Source organism: Pelodiscus sinensis, chromosome 6 (assembly GCF_052426305.1).
Source record: "Pelodiscus sinensis isolate ZL-2025 chromosome 6, ASM5242630v1, whole genome shotgun sequence".
NCBI classification, from domain to species: domain Eukaryota; kingdom Metazoa; phylum Chordata; order Testudines; family Trionychidae; genus Pelodiscus; species Pelodiscus sinensis.
Window position 1 is genome coordinate 104,932,851 of NC_143057.1, and position 20,348 is coordinate 104,953,198.

The window sequence follows — 20,348 nt, forward strand, 5'->3', positions numbered from 1 at the left end:
GCTGGTGTGATTGGTGCATTTTTATTTGCTTCCTTTTAGCGCTGAGATACACGCTGTCCAATGCCTCCAGGAAAAAATAATTTGCCATTATTAGCAAAAAATAAAGGAGAATATTAATGTGAATTATTTAAATATGTTGACATTGTTTCCTAGATCTATGTTGCTCAGCTAGCAGGAGTATGATCTGCAAAGATACAGCTACACAGCAGGCCTAAGTCGAATTAAGCTATGCGACTTCAGCTACGTCAATTGCATAGCTAAAGTCGAAATAGTGTAATTCGGGTTTTTGCGCTTGTAATTCGGTTTTTCTACACTTCCTTCAACTTCCCTTACGCCTCATAAAATGAGTTTATAGGAGTCAGAGTAAGAAGTCCTTCACCTCGATATTGTTTCAAAATAAAGGCTTGGAGTGTAAATGCACATTGTTACTTTGGAATAACATCAATTATTTTGAAATAACGCTGCTGTGTAGACATACCCCAAGTGAATAGCAAGGAGCTGCAGGACTGGACAGTCCTGCCTGGAAAGAAATTAGCGATGGTCAAATGTCAGAGGATGTGGGTAGTCAATGACAGGTTTCCACTCCCTGTCCATGGCATGACAGATACCCAGCTTTAGCTACTCCCCACAACCGCTTCACTGGGCCCCTTTGCAACATTCTAGTCAACCTGGCAGACTCCCAACTTGAACCTTCCTCAGCTCCCTAGCTTTACTAACTTTCCTCTGTCTGTTCTAGCTTTCTTCCTTCTTCTTTTCAAACAGAGATTCTGTCCCCACCTACCCAGCTAGCAGAGTAAGGCATTAAAAAACCAACCAACCAACAAACCAACCAACCAAAAAACCCTCTTACATCTGACAAATTATTTTCTTATTGAACAAATCCTAAATTGTCTTCCATCTGCTTTTTTGCCATTGGTTATATTTGTAACACAAAAATTAGTGAGTTTGATTCATATTTGTACTAAAGCTCACATTATACTGCGAGAGCAAATAAGAATGTAACTCCACACATTTTTTGCATATGTCAGACCTGAGGAAGTACCCTAAGAACGGCCATACTGGGTCAGAGCAAAGGTCCATCTAGCCCAGTATCCTATGCCAGGTGCTCCAGGGAGAATGAAGAGAACAGGTAATCATCAAGTGATCTCACCCGCGTCACCCATTCCCAACATCTGAAAAACAGAGGCTAGGGACACCATTCCTACCCATCCTGGCTATAAGCATAAATGGACCTCCCCTCCATGAATTTATCTAGTTCTTTTTTGAACCCTGTTAAAGTCCTGGTCTTCACAGCATCCTCTGACAAAGAGTTCCACAGGTTGACAGTGTGTTGCATGGAGAAATACTTCCTTTTGTTTTGTTTTTTAAACCTACTACCTACCTATTAATTTCATTCGGTGACCCCTAGTTCTTACGTTATGGGAATAAGTAAATAACTTTCCCTTATTCACTTTCTCCATACCTGTCATGATTGTTTAGATCTCCATCATATTCCCCCTTACTCTCCTCTTTTCTAAGATGAAAAGTCCCAGTCTTTTTAATAGTTCTTCATATGATAACTCTCAGTAGCTAGTATAGGAAAGAGAATCACCTAGTGGATGGAACACTGCAGTGGATCTGGGTTCTATTCCTGATTCTGTCACCACCCAGTTGGTTAATCTTGGACATGTTACTTCACATCATCTTGCCTCAGTTTCCCCCTCTGTAAAATGGGGATAATTGCACTTGCCTAATTGGTAAAGCACTTTGAGATCTGCTGATGAAAAGCCCTGTATAAAAACACTGCAGTAGTAGTAGTAGACCAGAAAAGTATCATTTAAATGGCTTGGAATTCTGAGGAGTTTTGAGGGATCCTCACAAAGAAATGTCAGACTTTTTATATAATGAGTTGGGTGAAGAGTTACTGTTCTCTTTGGAATCCCATTATTGTGACACCCAATTTAACAATAAACCTTTAATTTAATTATCTAATCTCCCAGGCTTTACCACACATTCTGTTTCATCTTCCTGCTGAGAGTTAGATCCATATGCTTAGTCAATAAAATATTTTAAGAAACAATGTGGAGGTTTTTACTACGTTTTAGATCTCTGAATATTCATGGAACTAATGTTTTGGTTTAGTAGGAATTCTTTGCTAAGGCCAGGAGGCAACATCTGAGAACTGCTGTTGTATGGGAGAATGAGTGATCGTAGCACCAAGAGGTAGACTCTTGTCCAAGCTATTGTTTCTGTTGCCTGTGACAAAAGTTTCTAAATCTACATTTAAAGATTTCACATCCAAAATGTTAAACGCGGGGGTGGGGGAGGGAATAGCACATCTAGTAAAATCAGCTGCTGTACGTGCATGCTGCTTAAAGCATGCCAGAGTACTTATTCTGCCTGAAAACGCCCTTGGCTGATTTCACAAGAATGTGAGCCAAACCAGCTTGTCTTGCATCTGCCTAAAGCTCTGAATCACCAAATGCTTTTACAGAAACACTTTGAGGGCGGCATTACTGATAAAAGATAAGAACACCGGAAATAGCACCTTCACTCCCCTTACTTCTGATTTTTGCCTGGCATTGTATCTTGTCTAAGCAAAGACCTTGGAGGGTTAAAAATAAAGAGAGATTAGATTTTTGTAACATGGACACTTCACAGTATTGTAATGTAGTGAGCTCCACAACATCCCGTGAGATTGGGAAGTATCATTATTCCCATATTTTACAGAGAGGAACAGAGGCATAGAGAAACTAATCTGACCTCAATCATCCTGTGACAGAGCAGGAATTTGTGTCCTGGTAGTACCCCACTGAACCATCCTTCCTTTCTGGTTCAATCTAGAGCTGAATTTCGACCAGCTCCGCATTCAGGGGTATTTGAACAGAGGGTTATTGTTCCACCTGTTATAGTCAGAGCTTCAGATTCAAGTGCCCAATACACCTCAATGTGAGAGCAGAAAGGTGATAGATTCAGAATGGTGAAGCCTGAACATCTGAGTACTGATGGAAAGCAAGCCTGAAGAGGGTTTAAAAAGAAAGGAGTCAAAATATGATTTTAGCTCAATCAAACACTAGTGAGAAAATGTTCATACTATTTTCTCATCTAAGCATTAACTGGTTTATCATCCTTTTGGAGATTATATAATAAACATATGCAAATTCACTTACGCTTGTCCTTCTCAGCACTTCATTGTATCCTAAGAAAAATATATATAGCCATAAATATTGTTAGGCCTCTGATAATAATATGCAAAACAAGGATTTTGTTGTTATGGCTTCCTGTGAAGGCTGGACAGACCACATACACTTTCAAAAAAAGGAAGTGTCTTCTGACGGACAGAACGTTTCTGACTCACAATATTGCAGTACATGTTTTTTACCAGACTTGCAGACACTGCGTTGCTGAAACTATGGTAAGTACAGAACTTTCTATTTATTTACTTTTCATACGCACAGGCCTATGTTTTAGAACTAAAACGACAGTGGACTGTAAATGTTTGTCTGTTTCCAGCAATTTTCATTTCAGTTCCCTGGAGTTGAACATCCTGCTGTTCAGAGAATGATGAAACTTTTTAATTTCTTTACTGTCTCTTTCCAAGGCCTGATGTACTCTTAAAAATTAGAGCAACCTGATTATCACTCACACCTATGAAAAGTCGTCTGCCCTAAGTGCTGTAGTTAGATCGACCTCAAACTGCTGGTGTAGATGCTGCTAGATAAGTGGAAGAACACTTCCTTTGACCTACCTACAGCCTCTCAGAGAGGTGGATTGACTACACCAACGGAAAATGCTTTTCCTTTAATGTAAGACATGTCTACATTAGAGCATACTGGTGGTACACCTGCAGGACAATAGCAGAGTCTCTGTAATGTAGAAATGGGCCAAGTGATTGGGACAGAAAAAGGATGCATTTTACTGATTCTAGCATTTCAAATTAAAGAAGAGAAAGCAATTGTTTTCTTTAGAGTAAATAGGGGAAAATGTAGTGGTGAACAATATGAATGAGACCAGCTTTTAGTATGGGCTGCTTTTTCCTCTGGGGTTGATGTAAAACTACTGTATCTGTATATCACAATACATGTATGCAAATAAATCAGTCTTTCATTGAGGACAAGGATATTGTAGGATAGATTCTTCATCTGAACACTTCCATGTTAGTGCAAATGTGTGGAACTTGTAAGCCAAGATGAATGCAATGTGAATTATTCTGATCTGGCTCCAGATTCTGAACACCCCAAAGGTTAGGGGGGCTTGATGGTTCCAGTAATACAATAAAGACCATGTGTAAATGTTAAGATCTAGATCCAGGTTTATTCTGTAGCACCTTAAAAAGTTTGGAATGTCTGGATCTGGACTTTTGGTTAAGCCCTTCTCTAATGATGAAATCTTTCCTGAGTCTGAGGGATGGCTTCAGAGACTTAGAGAAAAATTTGGGATATCTAAAAATAACATTTCTTATCATCACTAATTTTCCTTGATTTTAATTACTAGTATTAATGATAGTTACTACCTAATATCCAAAGGTAAAATTCTGCTCTGTTACACTAGTGTAATTTGACTCAAACTCAGTGACGTTAATGTACACTTGATTTATTACGGGGGTAACTGGAAACAGAATTTGGCTCTAAATTTGTACAAGACTAGCATCCCATCATTCTATCCTGTTGTTTTTCTATTTATTGCAAAAATTTCATCCTTATCAATAGAGCTAGTCAATAAGGACCCTAAATTTGCATGCACCTCTTGCACTTGCAAACCTTTGTATTTAAATGTGTGCGTGGCACACACCAACTCTATTGGCACAATTCAAATGTTCGGCTGCTTATCCAAATGGTGTTGTTTTCAGGGTAGTGAGTGTGTGTACGAGTGTGTGGAATACAACTGTTGCCCCATCGCCTGAAAATAACAGAGCCACTTTTTTCTTTAAACTTAAAAACAAATTCTGCAAGTTTCTTGTTCTGAATCCAAATTTGATTATTTTGATAATTCAAAGAAATATAAAATAACCATGTTCATTTTTATGCTAAAATTACCTTAATCAGACAAGTTTATAACATTGTTCTGAGGATGCTGCTTTCTATTTCTTTTGTCAAGTTTCGCAACCATGCCAGAAATCTCCCAAAGGCAAACAAACAATATTCTGCAAAATTGCAGGAAGTGGAAATTAACGAAGGCATTAGACTTACAGATCCACAAGCCCGCTTTACAATCTTATGATATAGATACTGAAACATCATAGTGATAGAAATGTAGCCGTGTTAGTCTGGTGTAGCTGAAACAAAAAACAAGACTATTTAGCACTTTAAAGACTAACAAGATGGTTTATTAGGTGATGAGCTTTCGTGGGCCAGACCCACTTCCTCAGATCACTTTCTTCCACTATTTGATCTGAGGAAGTGGGTCTGGCCCACGAAAGCTCATCACCTAATAAACCATCTTGTTAGTCTTTAAAGTGGTACATAGTCCTGTTTTTTGTTTCTGAAACATCATAGTATCAGTTGCTATGGTCCTGGAAGTATAAAAAGCTTTTTTCTAGATGGCTAGGGAAATGGCTTTCTCCTATTTGTCCTGTCTAAAGTGTGTGGAGCAAGAGATGCTGAATCTGAGCAGTGTAAGGGTTTTTTTAACTAAATACCATAATTCAGCAGGAATCTCACCCAAATTTAAGCCAGGAGTCTGATAACGTGATAAGAAAAATATATGGCAATACTAGCTGCTGTCCATGGATATACTTGAACCCAGATTCCTAACTGGCTAAAACTGACTACAGTACTCAGAAGAAATAGGTAGCATTTTCTGATGATTTTCAAACCCAGCTGACAATATGTACTGCCCAGAGTTGTTGACTCGAGTCCCATGACTTGAACTTGAGTCCGACTTAAGTCACCTAGGTGACTCAATTTGAGACTTGACTTGGGTTCATTGTTTGCGACTTGAGCCTCGACTTAAGACTTGCTAATTTTGTTAAATCAGCTTGGTGAAAAAATTGTCCAAAAATGCCGATATTGATGGCTTATACAAAAGTGACTTGACATTTTTTAAATTAAGACTTGAGACTCGACTTGCAACTTGTCTCGGAAGTGACTTTAGGGACTCGAGACTTGACTTGAGACTTGAACTGTAGTGACTTGAGACTCGACTTGGACTTGACAATGACCACTTGAAGACAACACTAGTACTGCCGTTAGAAATAGTCCTTTGACCACAGCTTTTCTGCTGTAGGATAATCCTATTGAGAGCCTTAAACCTACTGCATGAATCAGGAGAATATCTGAGATGTCAGAATCCAGGTGAATTGATAGGACAAACCCTTTTCAGATCCGAGGGTGATCAGATCAGGATTAGGGATGAAACTTGTGGCTCACCTGGATCTAGAATGTAGTGTTAGATATTAATTCTTGCTGAACATCGTACAGAAGGAGGAGGTGTGTGGATGGTGCTTTTCAATCTTTAGGTGGGGAAGGCTCTAGGTAGCCTCTCTACCGTGAAGCAGAGAGCGAGGATAGCTTTAAGATTTAGAGTGTTCATTATTCCAATTAAGTTCCTTCTTCCATTTGAGAAGAAATCCGCTTTTTTCTGTGATTCTTTATTATTCTCTCACAACTGGGTCCAGGGTGAAAATGCAGCCCCAAATCCAGATATTGACTACACTTCAATTTTGGGATTATTTGAATTGTTGTATTAATACTATTAAATATTTATATTGAGGTAGTGCCTTAAATTCCCAGCCAGGTCAGGGTCCCACAGTGTTAGTAACTGTATGGATATATAATAATGACAATCCTTGCCTCCAAAACTTTACAATGTAAGACTTTACAATGTTCAGTAAGTCACTTAAATACATTTGTGACTTTAAGCACAGAATTACAGTACTTGTGTATTTAAAATTGTGCACGTACTGTGTCAGGGACGTGAACCAGCAGTTTTATTTTTCCAAGCATCTTTTAACTAAGTAGGACAAAATCATGGACATCTTATTTTCCAACACCAACCTCAGTTTAGGAGGAGTAAAAATGCAAAGTTAGTAAATGTTTTGAAAAATTGAGACCTCATTATTCAATAGTGAAAAAACAGCTAACAGCTTTGAGAAAGGGTTGGAAAGAAGACTATGTTTTAGCCAACTTTGGAAGAAATCCTATCGAGTAAGCTTAATTAAATAAATGAATTTGCAACACTCTTACCTGCAGCACTTTTAAAAAGTGCATGCAATGCTTTTGAAAGGTACTAGATAGACAGTGCTCATCAATAAAGTAACCTGTTTCTCCAGTGCAGTGCAAGTTATCCCATGTCACCCCTGCTGATATGACTAAAGTGTGACTCATGAGGGTGACCTTAAGGGTGAAGGAACATTTCTTAAGGGTGAAGGGTGAAGGGTAGGTCAGAGTCTGGGGATGTCCAGTTTGTGAGCTCTTTGCAAAGATGGCCTAAAAAAAGATTGCCTGCTGGGATATTTTCTGCACTACTCTTTCAGCTTGTGGAACTTTCGGTGCTTCTCCTCCACACACACATGCTATGTCCCAAATTTTTGAAATGTTCTGCTTGAAATTTGCTAGCAATGAAAAATCTTTGGTTGGTGTAATTATTTTGCTGCATGAGTTAAACACTCATTTGTTTTAGCCTGCTAAGGTTAACATTGCTTAGAAGCTAGGTGATGTAAAAGATACTAAGCGGATGGTGGTTTGTTGTCAGAGTCCCCTATGCTCTATGGTGTCAGAGCAAGATAGGTATTGGCAATCTGTCACATATTGAATTAACAGTTGTGACAGTGAATCATAAATAATATATGATTATTGGCTGAAATCCACAAATTCCGTCAGAACAGAGCCACATGTAAGTTCTCACTGACTTGTTTAAATTTACTTTTTATTTCCCCGTCATAGGAAGGATAACAGATTTTGCACAACAGGTGTTCACTGTACATTTTTTCCTTAACGATCATTTGTTTGATGCTCAAAGTTTCAAAAACCTTCTACTGCGGGAGCATTTTCCCACATGGAGAGTTTGAGATGTTGTGCATCTTTTTAGTTGCACCTGCCAACAAGTGAGCATAACTGTTCAGTGCCCAGAAAATGTTTTGGGTCCTCTGTTGTCTGCACAAGCTCCACACTCATCTCTGGGTGCAGCTGAAGCTACTGAAGTTGACTCTTGGAAGACCTTTATTATGGATGGGAACCTAATAACCTCCTTTCTCAACCTAGTCCCCTTCTTGAACTGTGAAGGGAATACACACAAGGTGTTTTTAGTACTTGACAGAGGAACTGATTTGTTGACCATTATGTCCCTTTATTCCCTCATGCCTTTCTTTGGAAGCAGCGAAAAAAAGCGCAGATGGGAGAGGATGATGGGATAAAATATGATGGCAAATGCAGTTACTGTTCATACATAGCATTTTTCTTTTCTAATTCTTTATTGAAATGAGCAGGTAGCACAAACATTCACCAGCCATTGTGTCACAGTGGGGGTCTACGCCACAACACATTCCATTCTTTGCCCTGATAAAGAGCAAATGTGACACTCTGAGGTATTGGGCCAATTCTTCAATTGGTGTAAATTAGGGCTGTCAATTGATATGCGTTAATGCCTGCAATTAACGTAGGGAAGGATTAATATGTTAATTTTTTAACATGTTAATTGCAGGCATTAGTGCTGCATGCTTCAAAGGGGCAGCACATTAGGAGCCTGGGATCAGCTGGGCTCATTGGAAACTCTGGAGCAGCATTTCCAAGGGGCAGTGAGGCACGAAGCCGAGGTCAGCTGGGAACTCTAGCTAATCCTGGGCTCCTGCAGTGCTGCCCCTTTGAAATGCCGCCACAGCATTTCAAAGGGGCAGTGCTCACGATTAATCGTGATTAAATTTTTTAATCACTTGACGGCCCTAGTGTAAATCATTCATCTCAGTGGAAGTCGATAGGGTTCTGCTAATTTACATCAGTGGAAGATTTGGCCTACAGCCTCATTTCAGCCCTCTACAGTTTACACACAAGTGCTAATCTCACATTTCGATTTGCGGTGTGCTCTGGAACTCCACCTACAGGAACACAGCAGCGTGAAACTGTGAGAGAAGTGGGGTGGGGAGAGAGTGGTGCAGAGGTAATAGCTATCTGCAGCCCTTCCTGGTGGTGTTCAGCATCAGCTGCCACAACTGCAAAGTGAGCAGACACAGCCCAGGAGGAGTCAGGTTTGGGCCGGGCTGGCCTGGAGACACACTGATTCAGCACATTTCTTGTTGCCGTCCGGTCTTCCCTGTAATTAGCGGTGCAAGTGGGCTGGTATGGTATGATATGCCGTACCATACAGTACTTTTAGCCGATGTGCCATACCAGAAACAGCCTGCCAGCCAGCCTGCCCCAGCCTCTCCACTGGCTCTGTGTACAGGGCTGGGGATGGCGTGGCTGGGAGAGCTATGGCAGCTGGAGGAGCTGCCAGCATTCTGCTCCTTTCCCCACTGCCCCTCCCAATGGAAGCTGCCAGCCCTATGTCCCCCCCAGCCCAGTCTACACAGACACAGCAGCTCTGTCGAGGGTCAAGAAGTGGGGCTGGGAGTTCTGCTCCTTGGCAGGGTGGGGCAGTGGGGGAAAGGAGGACTGCCAGCAGCTTCTTTAGCTGCCATACGCCTCCCAGCTTCTCCTCCTCCCAGGTAATATGGGATGGTGGGAGGAGGGGAAGAGCATAGGCATGCATACCAGATGGAATGAGGCAGAGTCACATGTTGTGTCACATGGTGTGTCCCCCCCCTTCGTTGGTGTGCCCTCCTTCCTCCCTTACTGGTAAGAACTTTTGGTTACTTACACTACTGCACATAGTCCTGTTTGGCAAAATCTCACCTCCTCCAACCCCCCTCCACTCTGCCAGGGGCTGCCAGCTGCTTTGAATAGTGAATGACTTTGCACAATCCCCCATCCCCAGGTCTCGATTGGTCTGGGGGCAGGGGAGCCACAGGGCAGGCAGAGGGCCAGATCGATGGCTTGACAGGCCACATATGGCTTGTGGGCCATATTTTGCCCACCTCTGCCCTATAGCATGAATGCCTCCCTCACAATTGCTGCCCCACTGGCCCAGGGGAGAGCAATGTGCAATCCCTCTGCCACTCTACAAAGGACAGTAGGATCCATCACTGGAAGTTTTAACACCATTGTTGCCACCCAAAGTAACTCTTACAACAATTGATTCCATGTGAGCACAGTGATCCGTGCAAGAACAGAAAGTAGTTGATATGATTATAGTAGGGGACAGGCACATGCATATGTAAATTGCTTGGGAAACTGCTAATGGTGGCTATAAATTTCTTTATTATACAAAGTTTGTGGCAGATTGTGTGTTCATATCTTTCCTATGTGTTTGGGGATGGTGGGGCAGTGCCCAGATAAGACACCCTAAATTGTGACGTCTGAAATTAAGCACTGTGGAGGACGTGGGCACAAGACCAGTGTATAATGGATAGGCAGTAGCTGCAGGGAAGTGGACCTGGCTGGGGTCAGAGCTGAAGGAGTGACAGGCCACTCATAGCTGATGGTTTATACGGTAACCAGGATCTATCTGTGCACAATTCAGCCCTTTGTAACTCAATAGTTCAATCCTTGGTGGAGAAGGTGGGAAAAACAGATCCCATTTGATATCTGAAACCTTGTGTGTTCCTGGTCTACATGGAGACATTTGGGGAATAAAACAGTTTCCCCAAGTGCTGAAGTACAAGTGCCTATTAATAACATTAATCTGATTAATGTGTGTTTTCCCAGTTTGCCACTCCGAGGATATCCATATATTCTAGAGCAGCTCTAGGATAAAGCATACAGCTCTGTGCCCTGGGATATGGTTAAGTTGCCAGTTCAGAATTTCCTCTTACATAGTGGGGAGACTCGACTATAGAGTTAGAATACACTGCAAAGTCTTAACAGCTCCCAAAGAGGGAAACAAGGTTGTATTTTCATGGATCATACTTTCTTCGGTGCTTTCCACCTGCTTTTAACAGCTAAATGAATTAAAACCTGGGAAGCCTTACACAAATTATACATGTATGGATTCACACTAACAATTCTAGCTCTTATTCCTTTCTGTATATCTCACTTCCCTGTAACACATCCTATCTTCTATAGCCAGGAAGTATGCAAATAACCTCAAGTCTGTGAGTACTGGCCTAGCCGCTGGACAGAACAGCTGCCTAAGTACAGGGCACAAGACATATTTGCTCATACAGATTAAAATGCCAGTCTAGATCCTGCCATTCCAAGTGTAAGCAGGAGAGAACTCATTCAGATCCTGGCATTTAGTAATGGACTGAGCAGAAAGGCTTCAGAAGCAGCCTGTATTTGCATTGATCTACTGTGCCCCGCTGTTCAGTAGACAGGTCTGCTTTTGCCATAGTGATTGGTTTGGGCGGGTTTGGCGTCCGAATTGCTTTGGACACAGAGGTAATGAAGTGTTGTTACTTCAGTGTGAGAGTAAAGGGCATCAGAACTATACTTCGCATGCCCTGGTTCAGGGGATCATTCTAAACAGAACCTCACTTGATAAGCAGGAGGTGGGGATGACAACTTGCAGAAAAAGTGTAAAGCAGTGGAAGGCTCCTACCTGATGATATGCTCTGCTTAAAGACTCCTAGGCTCCATTTGACCTTCTCCCTTGCAGTGTTTAAAGACCGAGTTGATTGGTCTCAAATGAACACCCTTTTACTGGTCAGTGCTTGCCTGAACTGAATCCCTGATGGGCTGGACTAGCAGCTAACTCTTGGACGCAGCTGGAGGGAACAGTATTGCAGTAAAGGACAATGCAGAAGCAGCAACAGACAAGTTCCCCACTACCCAGCAGGGGCTGGGCTAAGCAGTGGAACCTTAGAACATGGCCTTGTGGATGTGGCAGAGAGCAGCAAGCAACCAGTGATGACAGAGCACAGTCAGCAATAAGCGAAGGCAGCAAGCCAGCTGCAGAGCTGTGGTGATAAAGTAGAGACATTGCGCCTACACCCTCTCTCTTTTCTGGAGTGGAGGTGAACCCATATGAACACACTTCTGAACTCAGGGTCTTAACAGACCAAAGACAACCAACTGTGAGTGGGGTGCAGCAAAGGGGAAGAGGAGAGGAGTGCTAAAGAGACATTCGATGATTGTACTCTCATACCACAGGATGGGAAACTGATGCCAAAGACACTGCCCAGAACAAGGTTCTTTCTTATTTTTCCATCCATATGTAGACTATATTTTGTTACAGCTGCCCACAGCTGGCAGGAAGTGTTTCTATTGGTGGTGCACATCTGCACATGACTGGATAAATGTAAGTGCTCTGCTAACCAGCCAGGCACCTAAATCTCTCCTGGTGGCTTCCCAAGCACACAGCTAACCAGGAATATTGGTAAAATGTGGGGTGGTTTGCTCATGGTCAGATGATTTTGAACTGCAGTTGTGGTGTTTTCCCAAATTAATGCTGAGTTCCCTCTCCTGTTTCATAAAAGTTCTCTTTTATTTTGTTATACACGCACTCAAGGCATGAGAGTGGGGAAATATTCCCTCGCAGAGGCATCTGGAGTGATAAGAATTCCCAGCTAACTGGTTTGTACTCTTAAGAGGAACCCCTAGATATTGAACCTGTCTTTTGTTGCTGCTTACTCAGCCTGGCCTTAGGGTTGCACAAATGGATTAAACACCCTCTGCCTATATCATTGTTCCTGCATTCCCAATGCACATACAAATAGATTTTTTTTAAAAAGAAAAGAAACAGACTGAGGGGAATAGAGTTCATGCCTATACAAATAACTTACATTGATCTCCTCACTGATTTTAAATTTGATGCTGTGAGGCACAATAAGATGCCTGGAACACAAGTGTTATAACCAGGGCTACCCTGGGGCAGGATGAGTTTAACCAAGCTTCCTATCTCAGAGGGCCCCCAAACCAAGTGACATCACTAGCTGATGCACAAGGTTGCAATGCCATTCACTGAAATTGTTCCATCTGTCCTGGTAGAGGAGTAACCAAGCTAAACCTAAGTAGCGCTGAGATCCAATGCACCAGATCACTGTGCCCAGGAAGGGAACTGGGCACTGGGCCTAGCCATGTGGGACAGGAGCCAAGCCATTTTTATGTGGTGTGGCTTGTTCTCCAAGCCATCCTGCTTCCACCTCAGGGCCTCCCATCAGTGGTAATGTTTCTGGAAGGATTTCTGAAAACCTCTGTGCAGCCCTCGTAAGCCTTTGGAGCCCTTGCACTCCAAAATGGGAACATTATAATAAAATGGGAATAATAAGGGTGCATCTACACTGCACCAGTAGGTTGAAATAAGATACGCAATTTGAGCTACACAAATTGCATATCTTCTTTTGATCGTGTTTTAAAATAGCTCATTTCAAAATTTGGCACTGCCTACACAACGCCAAATTTTGAAATGAAGTGCTATTCCAAAATATTTCTTAACCCTCGTGAAACAAGGGATGCAGGGATGCCAGAATAGCATTCCCGTTATTTCAAAATCTATTTTGAAATAATGGCCATGTTTAAAGACACGGAATAGCTATTTCGGGATACTTCCAGTATCCCGAAATAGCACTGCTGTCTAGACGTCACCTTAGAAAGAGTGAAAAGGAGTGAAAGGTTCCTACCTGATGATATGCTCTGCTTAAAGACTCGTAGACTCCATTTGACCCTCTCCATTTCAGTGTTTAAAGACTGAGCTGATTGGTCTCAAATGAGCACCCTTTTACTGGTCAGTGCTTGCTAGAATTGAATCCCTGATGGGCTGGACTAGCAGCTAACTTTTGGACGCAGCTAGAGGGGACAGTATTGCAGTAAAGGACAATACAGAAGCCGCAACAGACTCTAAGAGCGTGTTAGATAAATATGCATGAAAGCAGAAAAGACTTGGTATAAAAAGTCACTTGCTATGCAAACTCCAGACAGATGCAGCTACCAGGAGTTTTTTGGACAGAGTTGAGAGAAGTGTGGGAGGTTTTCCTTCCAGGTTCAGCACTATCTGTGATATCAAGATGGCCAGTGATGGAACAACGGTGGTAACCTGTAATGGAGGTGCCTCATTTTATTTTCTGCCTGAAGACAGAAGGGATTTCTGTGTCATAAGTTGATGGCTGCACCAGAAAAAAATTGGAAGGGCAAGTTGAAATGCTACTGAGAAGCTGAGCTGTTCCTAGAAAACCAGATTTAGCAAACACCACTGCCCCAGATGCATGGAGGAATGGAGATGCCCACAAATGAATCGGTGAGATAAGTCAGAAAGGAGGCCTGGCATTTCCACTGTCACCAAAGGCAAGAGGTGACAGCATCATTCTGCACTTTGAGACAGAGGAGGATAGGCAGATTCAATGAGTCCCCAATCATGTAGACCTGCCTTTTCCTGGTGACAGTGCGATTCTCTGGTCTATCCCTTGTTTCCTCTGGCTGCAAGTCCTTTCCATTCCTATCTTTCCTTGTAATCTTCTTCAACCCATCATGTATCCTCCTGGTGCTCATTATTGGTGTTGTCTTCATCGACTCTTCCCCTTTATGTTTGGGACTAGCCACTCTTCTCTTCTTCCTTGCCTTTCCACCTTCAATGGCCACCTGCTGTATCCCTTCTCCATTCTCCAACTCCACATACCTGTTTTCGAGCTTTATTTCTCCTTCACTGGCCCATCTTTTCCTCTGCCTGGTTCTCATAGTCACATGCTTCCACTGTCCATTTTCTTCGCCCAGCAATCCCCCCTCAAAGGCCTTTGATCCTGCTTCAGTCTGCATGTCTAAGTTTTCCCCTTCGGCCACCTCATGCCTTTGTTCCATCATCTGCTCGAACCCCCTTCTAAACTCGACCAGAGTTTCCACCTGCATCTCCAATCCTCGGATCTTTTCTTCCATCAGTTCTATTAGGCGGCACTTCATGCAAACAAAACTCCTTTCAGGTACCCCCTCCATAATCATATACATACCACAGCTGCCACATCCACTCAGTCTCATTGTGTCTGCCACTGCTTGGGTCATGGCCACTGCTATCTCTGAGTTAATCAGCCATCTCACCTAAATCCTGTTAATCCAGCAACCACAAAAACAAAAACAAACAAAAACACCCCCCTACAGCACAAACAAACCCTAAACAAGTCCCACAATCCAAACTCCCTTACAAACTCCCATTCAAACTCCTCTGTTTACAGGTCTGTTTGCTGGCTCCTCGTGTTTCACAAATTAGAAACATATACACAGATCCTGTGAGGCATTCCATGAAAGTTAACCTCAGTCTCTTTCAGAGGCTCAGTGAAGCCACTGGACTCCACAAAGAATCTGGGATTCATCTTCACAGAGTTGCTTAGGGCTTGTCCAAATAAAATCAAGCTCAGGCAAAAACCCTACATCATACTACACATGGATCTTGCTATTATGCACTGAAAGTTCCCTACTGCACTTTGATCTAACCCGCCTTGATATAGGAGTAAATTAAAGTTCATTAGGAGAATTTTTAGTGCAAAGTAGTATTCCACAGAGTATTCCAGTAGTAGTATATGGATAGAGCCCTGTAAATCCGCAACACATATATAGAAATGCCCTTGGAAAAGCATTGCCAATTTTAGATCTTTGACATGGGTTTGTGCAAGAGGTAGCTTTCAAGATCAGGAATACTGACATGTTTTAAAAGCGATCAGTATTTGCAAAGACGACTCAATTCTTTGTCTATGAAGCCAAAAGATGTTAAAACATGATGATAGAAAATACAGGTTGAACCTCTCTGGTCCGGCAACATCCATGGTCTGTCAGGACCACAGATGTTGCTGGACCAGAGAGCCCTGGGAGGGAGTAGCTGGCCATGGAGCTCCAGCAGCTGTAGCAGTGGAGTGCTGATGGCCCTGTGGCAGCCCTGAGCCTGGCTAGAGAGGTCTGGTGGCCCTGGGCAGGCAGCAGAACCAGAAGCCCAGTGCCTCAAAGGGCCAACCTCCCCTGGTCTGGAAAATTCCCTCTTTTGGGACTAGTAGGTCCTGGCAGTACTGGACCAGGGAGGTCCAACCTATATCATTGTTCCTGACTTCTGAGCTTATTCTTAGAAATCATTATAACTATAAATACACTACTGTCCCATACAAATTAAACAAAAAAAATAATCTTTTGCTCATTATGCACATTTTCAATAGATAGAATAATTCAAACTATGGGTTAAATATTATTCAATTCACAATTAAAGGAAGCTGGTAAACAATATAGCTTCCAGAGTCAGTCATTTAGAAATCCAGATTAACAGTGAATGTAGAATTTTTCAGAGGAGATATCCTAGAAATTAGAGAGCTGAGCCTTACTTTGTTTCACTTTCTGACCCAGAGCCAAGATCCTTTAAAGCCTTTTCTCCTTCTGCAAAGAAGAAAAGAATGAAATTACTGTATCTACATTTACCTAGAGAAGCAAATTGTTTAGGTGTGTATCAAGGAAGGGAGAAAAGCAGTATGTATGTGAAAAACACCTGCGCATGTGTATGTAAATGTTGCAGAGGGCACAATATTCCTTTTGTCCTCTCTGATAAACACAATGAACTGTTCTTAAAAGTAATCTATCCTTATCAACCCAGTAATAGCAATGTTCTTCTGTAGTCCGGCACCCTTGGAATCTGACCAGTGCCAAATCAGAGAATTTGCTGAACCACAGGAGGTCAATATTGTCTAGAAACATTGCCAACACTTCCACTGTTTACTATGCTCCTAGAAAAACTTAAAATGCAATGAATAGTCTAGCAGCACCTTAAAGACTAACAAAACATGTAGATGGTAACATGAGCTTGTGTGGGTACAACCCACTTCTTCAGATGAGTGGAGTATTAATAGTCCAGTTTCCAAAATAAATAGGGGGTGGGTGGAAAGGAAGGGGGCAAAATAGTGAATTAGAAGTTGATAGAGAAGTCATTTAGGAGTAAATTAGAGCAAAATAACAGCACCAAACAGAGCCAGGAGTGGTGGTTGCAAACAAACTTTATGGGACTGTAGAAAACTTGGCCACACCCATGATAAGTGGACATCTGGTTAACTAAAAATCATGCCGGACCACAGATGTTGCAGGACCAGAGTGCACCAGACTAGAGTGGTTCAACCTGTAGTATTTGTCACGTGTGGGAGATGTTGCCAAGTAGTACCAAAAGCTCCCCACTGCCATTCTCGTGTTGTCAATGTTTTTTATTTGTCTAGCACTAAGATAAGGTGTGCCCAGAGCAAGAGAGCAGAGAAATCACCCACTTATTCAAACAAACAATTTGTTTCCATTAACTATTTTTTCACTCATTTGGAATACCTGAAATGTTGTATTTCTCTTTGTTAAAGACATCATCTTCTAGTACAAACTCATTTGCTTGCCTAATGATGGGGATTATCATCACCCATCACCTATGTTTTTTGTTGGTGTGGTAGGCTAGTAACAGCCTCTATATTTTGCATTAGTATAGGGAACCCATTGTCATTGAGCTCCTTAATAATTACACTCTGCATGTCTGGTTAGCGAATTTAGGGAAACATTGCATCAAGTTGTCTGGAAGTACAGATTTATTTTTATTTCAGTTTGCCAATCCATAGTTGAAGGTGTCACCCAATTCTTGCACTGAAGTCTCCCATGAAGATAAGTTTGTCTTCTTTGGCTGTAGCTTTCAGGACTGCATCAAGAGCACTGTAAGACTGCTCCTCGTTGTCTCTGTCAGCATCAAGTGTGGGAGCGAACACTGATGACCGTAGCATACTGGTTGTTACTAAGCTTAAGACAAAGAGTTATGAGCACTATTTCTTAAACTTTTTAAGACCGAGTGTGGCGGCCCCTCCCGCCTGCCCTCTTGAGTCCAAGGCCCTCCAGCCTGAGTCCACAATGTAGTTTATAGCTGGCCCTTTAAGCCAGGCCAAGGCCCTCCGGCCTGAGTCCCCAACACAGTTACAATGCAGTTTATAGTTGGCCCTTTAAGCAAGTCCAAGGCCCTCCGGCCTCAGTCCACAATGTAGTTCAGGGTAGTAGCGGGGATGCATCCTAGGTAGGGGGACCCGGGACCACCCTACTCCACCGGGTCCCAGCCCAGGGCCCTGTGAGCAACCGGGTAACGGGTCACTCCCTCGGCGGGGCAATCCGGCCGAAACGCACCAAGGTTCTCTGGGCGGGAGAGGCGGCTCCCACTCCCGCCCTGGGCCACTTCCTACCTGGTCCCCTGGGGGTGCGAGCTCCGTGCCTGCATCCCCTCGGCAGGTAGTCCCTGGGTTACACCAACTCACCTCCGCGTCCCTTCCAGCCTCTCCTGGAGACCCCAGTGACAGCTGAGTGGGAGCTCCCTGCACCAGTCCTTCTCCCCAGACTGAGTCCTTCCCCAGGCTTTTATAGCACAGCTACATCCCGGGCATGCTCGGTAGGGCTGTGGGGGAGGGGCCTCTGCAGCCAGGTAACCCTGGTTGGGCCCTGCAGGTTCAGTGCGGGGCTGCCTCGCCCCATCACACCGAGGAACATTAAACAATATTTTTTTTTGAGGAACACCAAAAAAGGTCAGGGGGAAAAAGGATCGGGGGAAAGTTATTGAGAAAAAAAGTCACCTGCCCCTTTAAGGGTGGCCATTTTTAATTCTGTTGTTCTCCGCAGCACATTGGTGTGACACAGAACACAGCTTAAGAAACAGTGGTCCTAAGACATTCATTGATATCCACAGGGAGCGCTAAAAGCCGATTAGCAATCTTGTTCTTGATGGCAAAGCCAACCCCATCAGTACACCTCTCTCTAGAAGATTTTCCTTTTCAGTAGACATCTCCATCTTTCTGTAGGCCTTAATCTGCATATCAATCTTACTGCGCTATAACACGTCCTATCTTGCAGTTTTCTAGTTATAATGGCAATTCTTTCAGGACAGTCACAACTTGCAGAATGTGACCATTACTTTGCATGTTCTGACCATAGGTAGAGTGATTCCACTGGACACACCCATCGAGCTGGAGGGGTGGGGCAGGGGGCAAGAATGGGAGATGGTGAAGACATCCTACATGTAGGGCACCTTTTCTAGCCCCTTCCCCAGTCAGGGTGAACAGAGGGAATCCTGAAAAGCTGCAGTGCCAAATTGCACTTCTGTCTAATAAATCCAAATACAAGATGATCAACATACTGCTATAGCCTGCATGCAGACTTATGACCCGGGACTCCCAGAGTGCAGGCTTCAGGGTGGAGACGGGAGGTTAAAATGGGGAGATCTCTGGCTGAGGGTGCAGGCTCTGGAGTGCGGCTGGTCTGTGTTCTGGGGATGAGGAGCTCAAACTTTAGGGTGCAGCAGGCAGACTACCCAGGGTTTAGGCCAGAGAAGATTCTCCCTCACCCAAGCCCCAAGAGTCCACTCAGGGGAAAAGGGGCCATCATAAGCTTCCTCCCTCCACAGACACAGCAGTTAACTTGCTGCCAGCACAATCCCTTGCAGCCAAGCTGCAGTGATAGCAACCGGCAAAGGAGTTCAGATGGCCCAATGCAGGCGCCCCCAGGACCCTTGACATTGATAAAATATGAACACTACAAGCCCATACAACTTGCCATCCCTCTTTGGGGTGTTGGGAAAGAAGAGATGGGGAAAGTCAACTCTAATGACATTCTTCTCAACAATGGTGTGGAGCATGATTTGTTTTATGATTTGCCGGAAAAAAGTGCCAGTCTAGACGGGGATCTTTCGGAAAATAAAGCCTTTTTTATTTATCCTCTTAAAAAAAGGAATAAGGGATCTTTTGGAAAAGGCTTTATTTTCCGAAAGATCCCCGTCTAGACTGGCACTTTTTTCCGGCAAAGCTCCAAGCTGGAAAAAAGCGGCAGCCATGTTTATGCAAATGAAGCAGGGGGGATTTAAATCCCCGCTTCATTTGCAATTGCGATGTGTCTAATTTGCATCCCTTTTATGGAAAAGGGATGCTGTCTATACACAGCCACTATGTTTAAACATAGAGACAAATATGAGACGACTTGGAAATAACCATGTTCCAGACACCGGCATCTTCTGAACTATGTCATCAGAGCCCGGATTGCACGGATGTTCATTTTACACAAGCCATGGGAAGTAGGGATGACTGCAGGACAGACCATCGCTTGGTCAGATCAATCATGAACATGCAGCTTGTATCACAATGCTGCATAAACTGAAAGGAATACAGAAAAGATTTAACATCAGTGTTCCATAATCATGCTAGTTGTGAGACACTCCCTCCACAACGGCTCTTTGAGAGGTTCTCTGGTCTACCTGACATCATCAGTGATATTCAAACACATTGGGAGGAGTTCAAGATCATTATTCACGTGGCACGTGTTATTCACTGCCATTAAGATTGGTTGGATGAAAAAAACAAAGGAATCCTAGCACTTACACATCAGAAGAGAAGCATACTTTACACTTGGTAAAATGAAACCTCTAACCCACAAAAATAAGAGATT

The 20,348-nt window shown here is 43.1% G+C and overlaps 1 protein-coding gene across 2 annotated transcripts in view; it reads left to right on the forward strand.

The window, feature by feature from the left end:
* The first annotated feature begins 3,246 nt into the window (after window positions 1–3,246).
* The window catches only part of FYB1 (FYN binding protein 1), a 121,453-nt gene continuing 104,351 nt past the window's right edge, over window positions 3,247–20,348 (forward strand). For both annotated transcript variants that reach the window (XM_014581770.4, XM_075932510.2), the window contains exon 1: window positions 3,247–3,394. In XM_014581770.4, coding sequence (XP_014437256.3) covers window positions 3,392–3,394 — 3 coding nt within the window. In that variant the 5' untranslated portion in view covers window positions 3,247–3,391. The remainder of the gene's footprint in view (window positions 3,395–20,348) is intronic.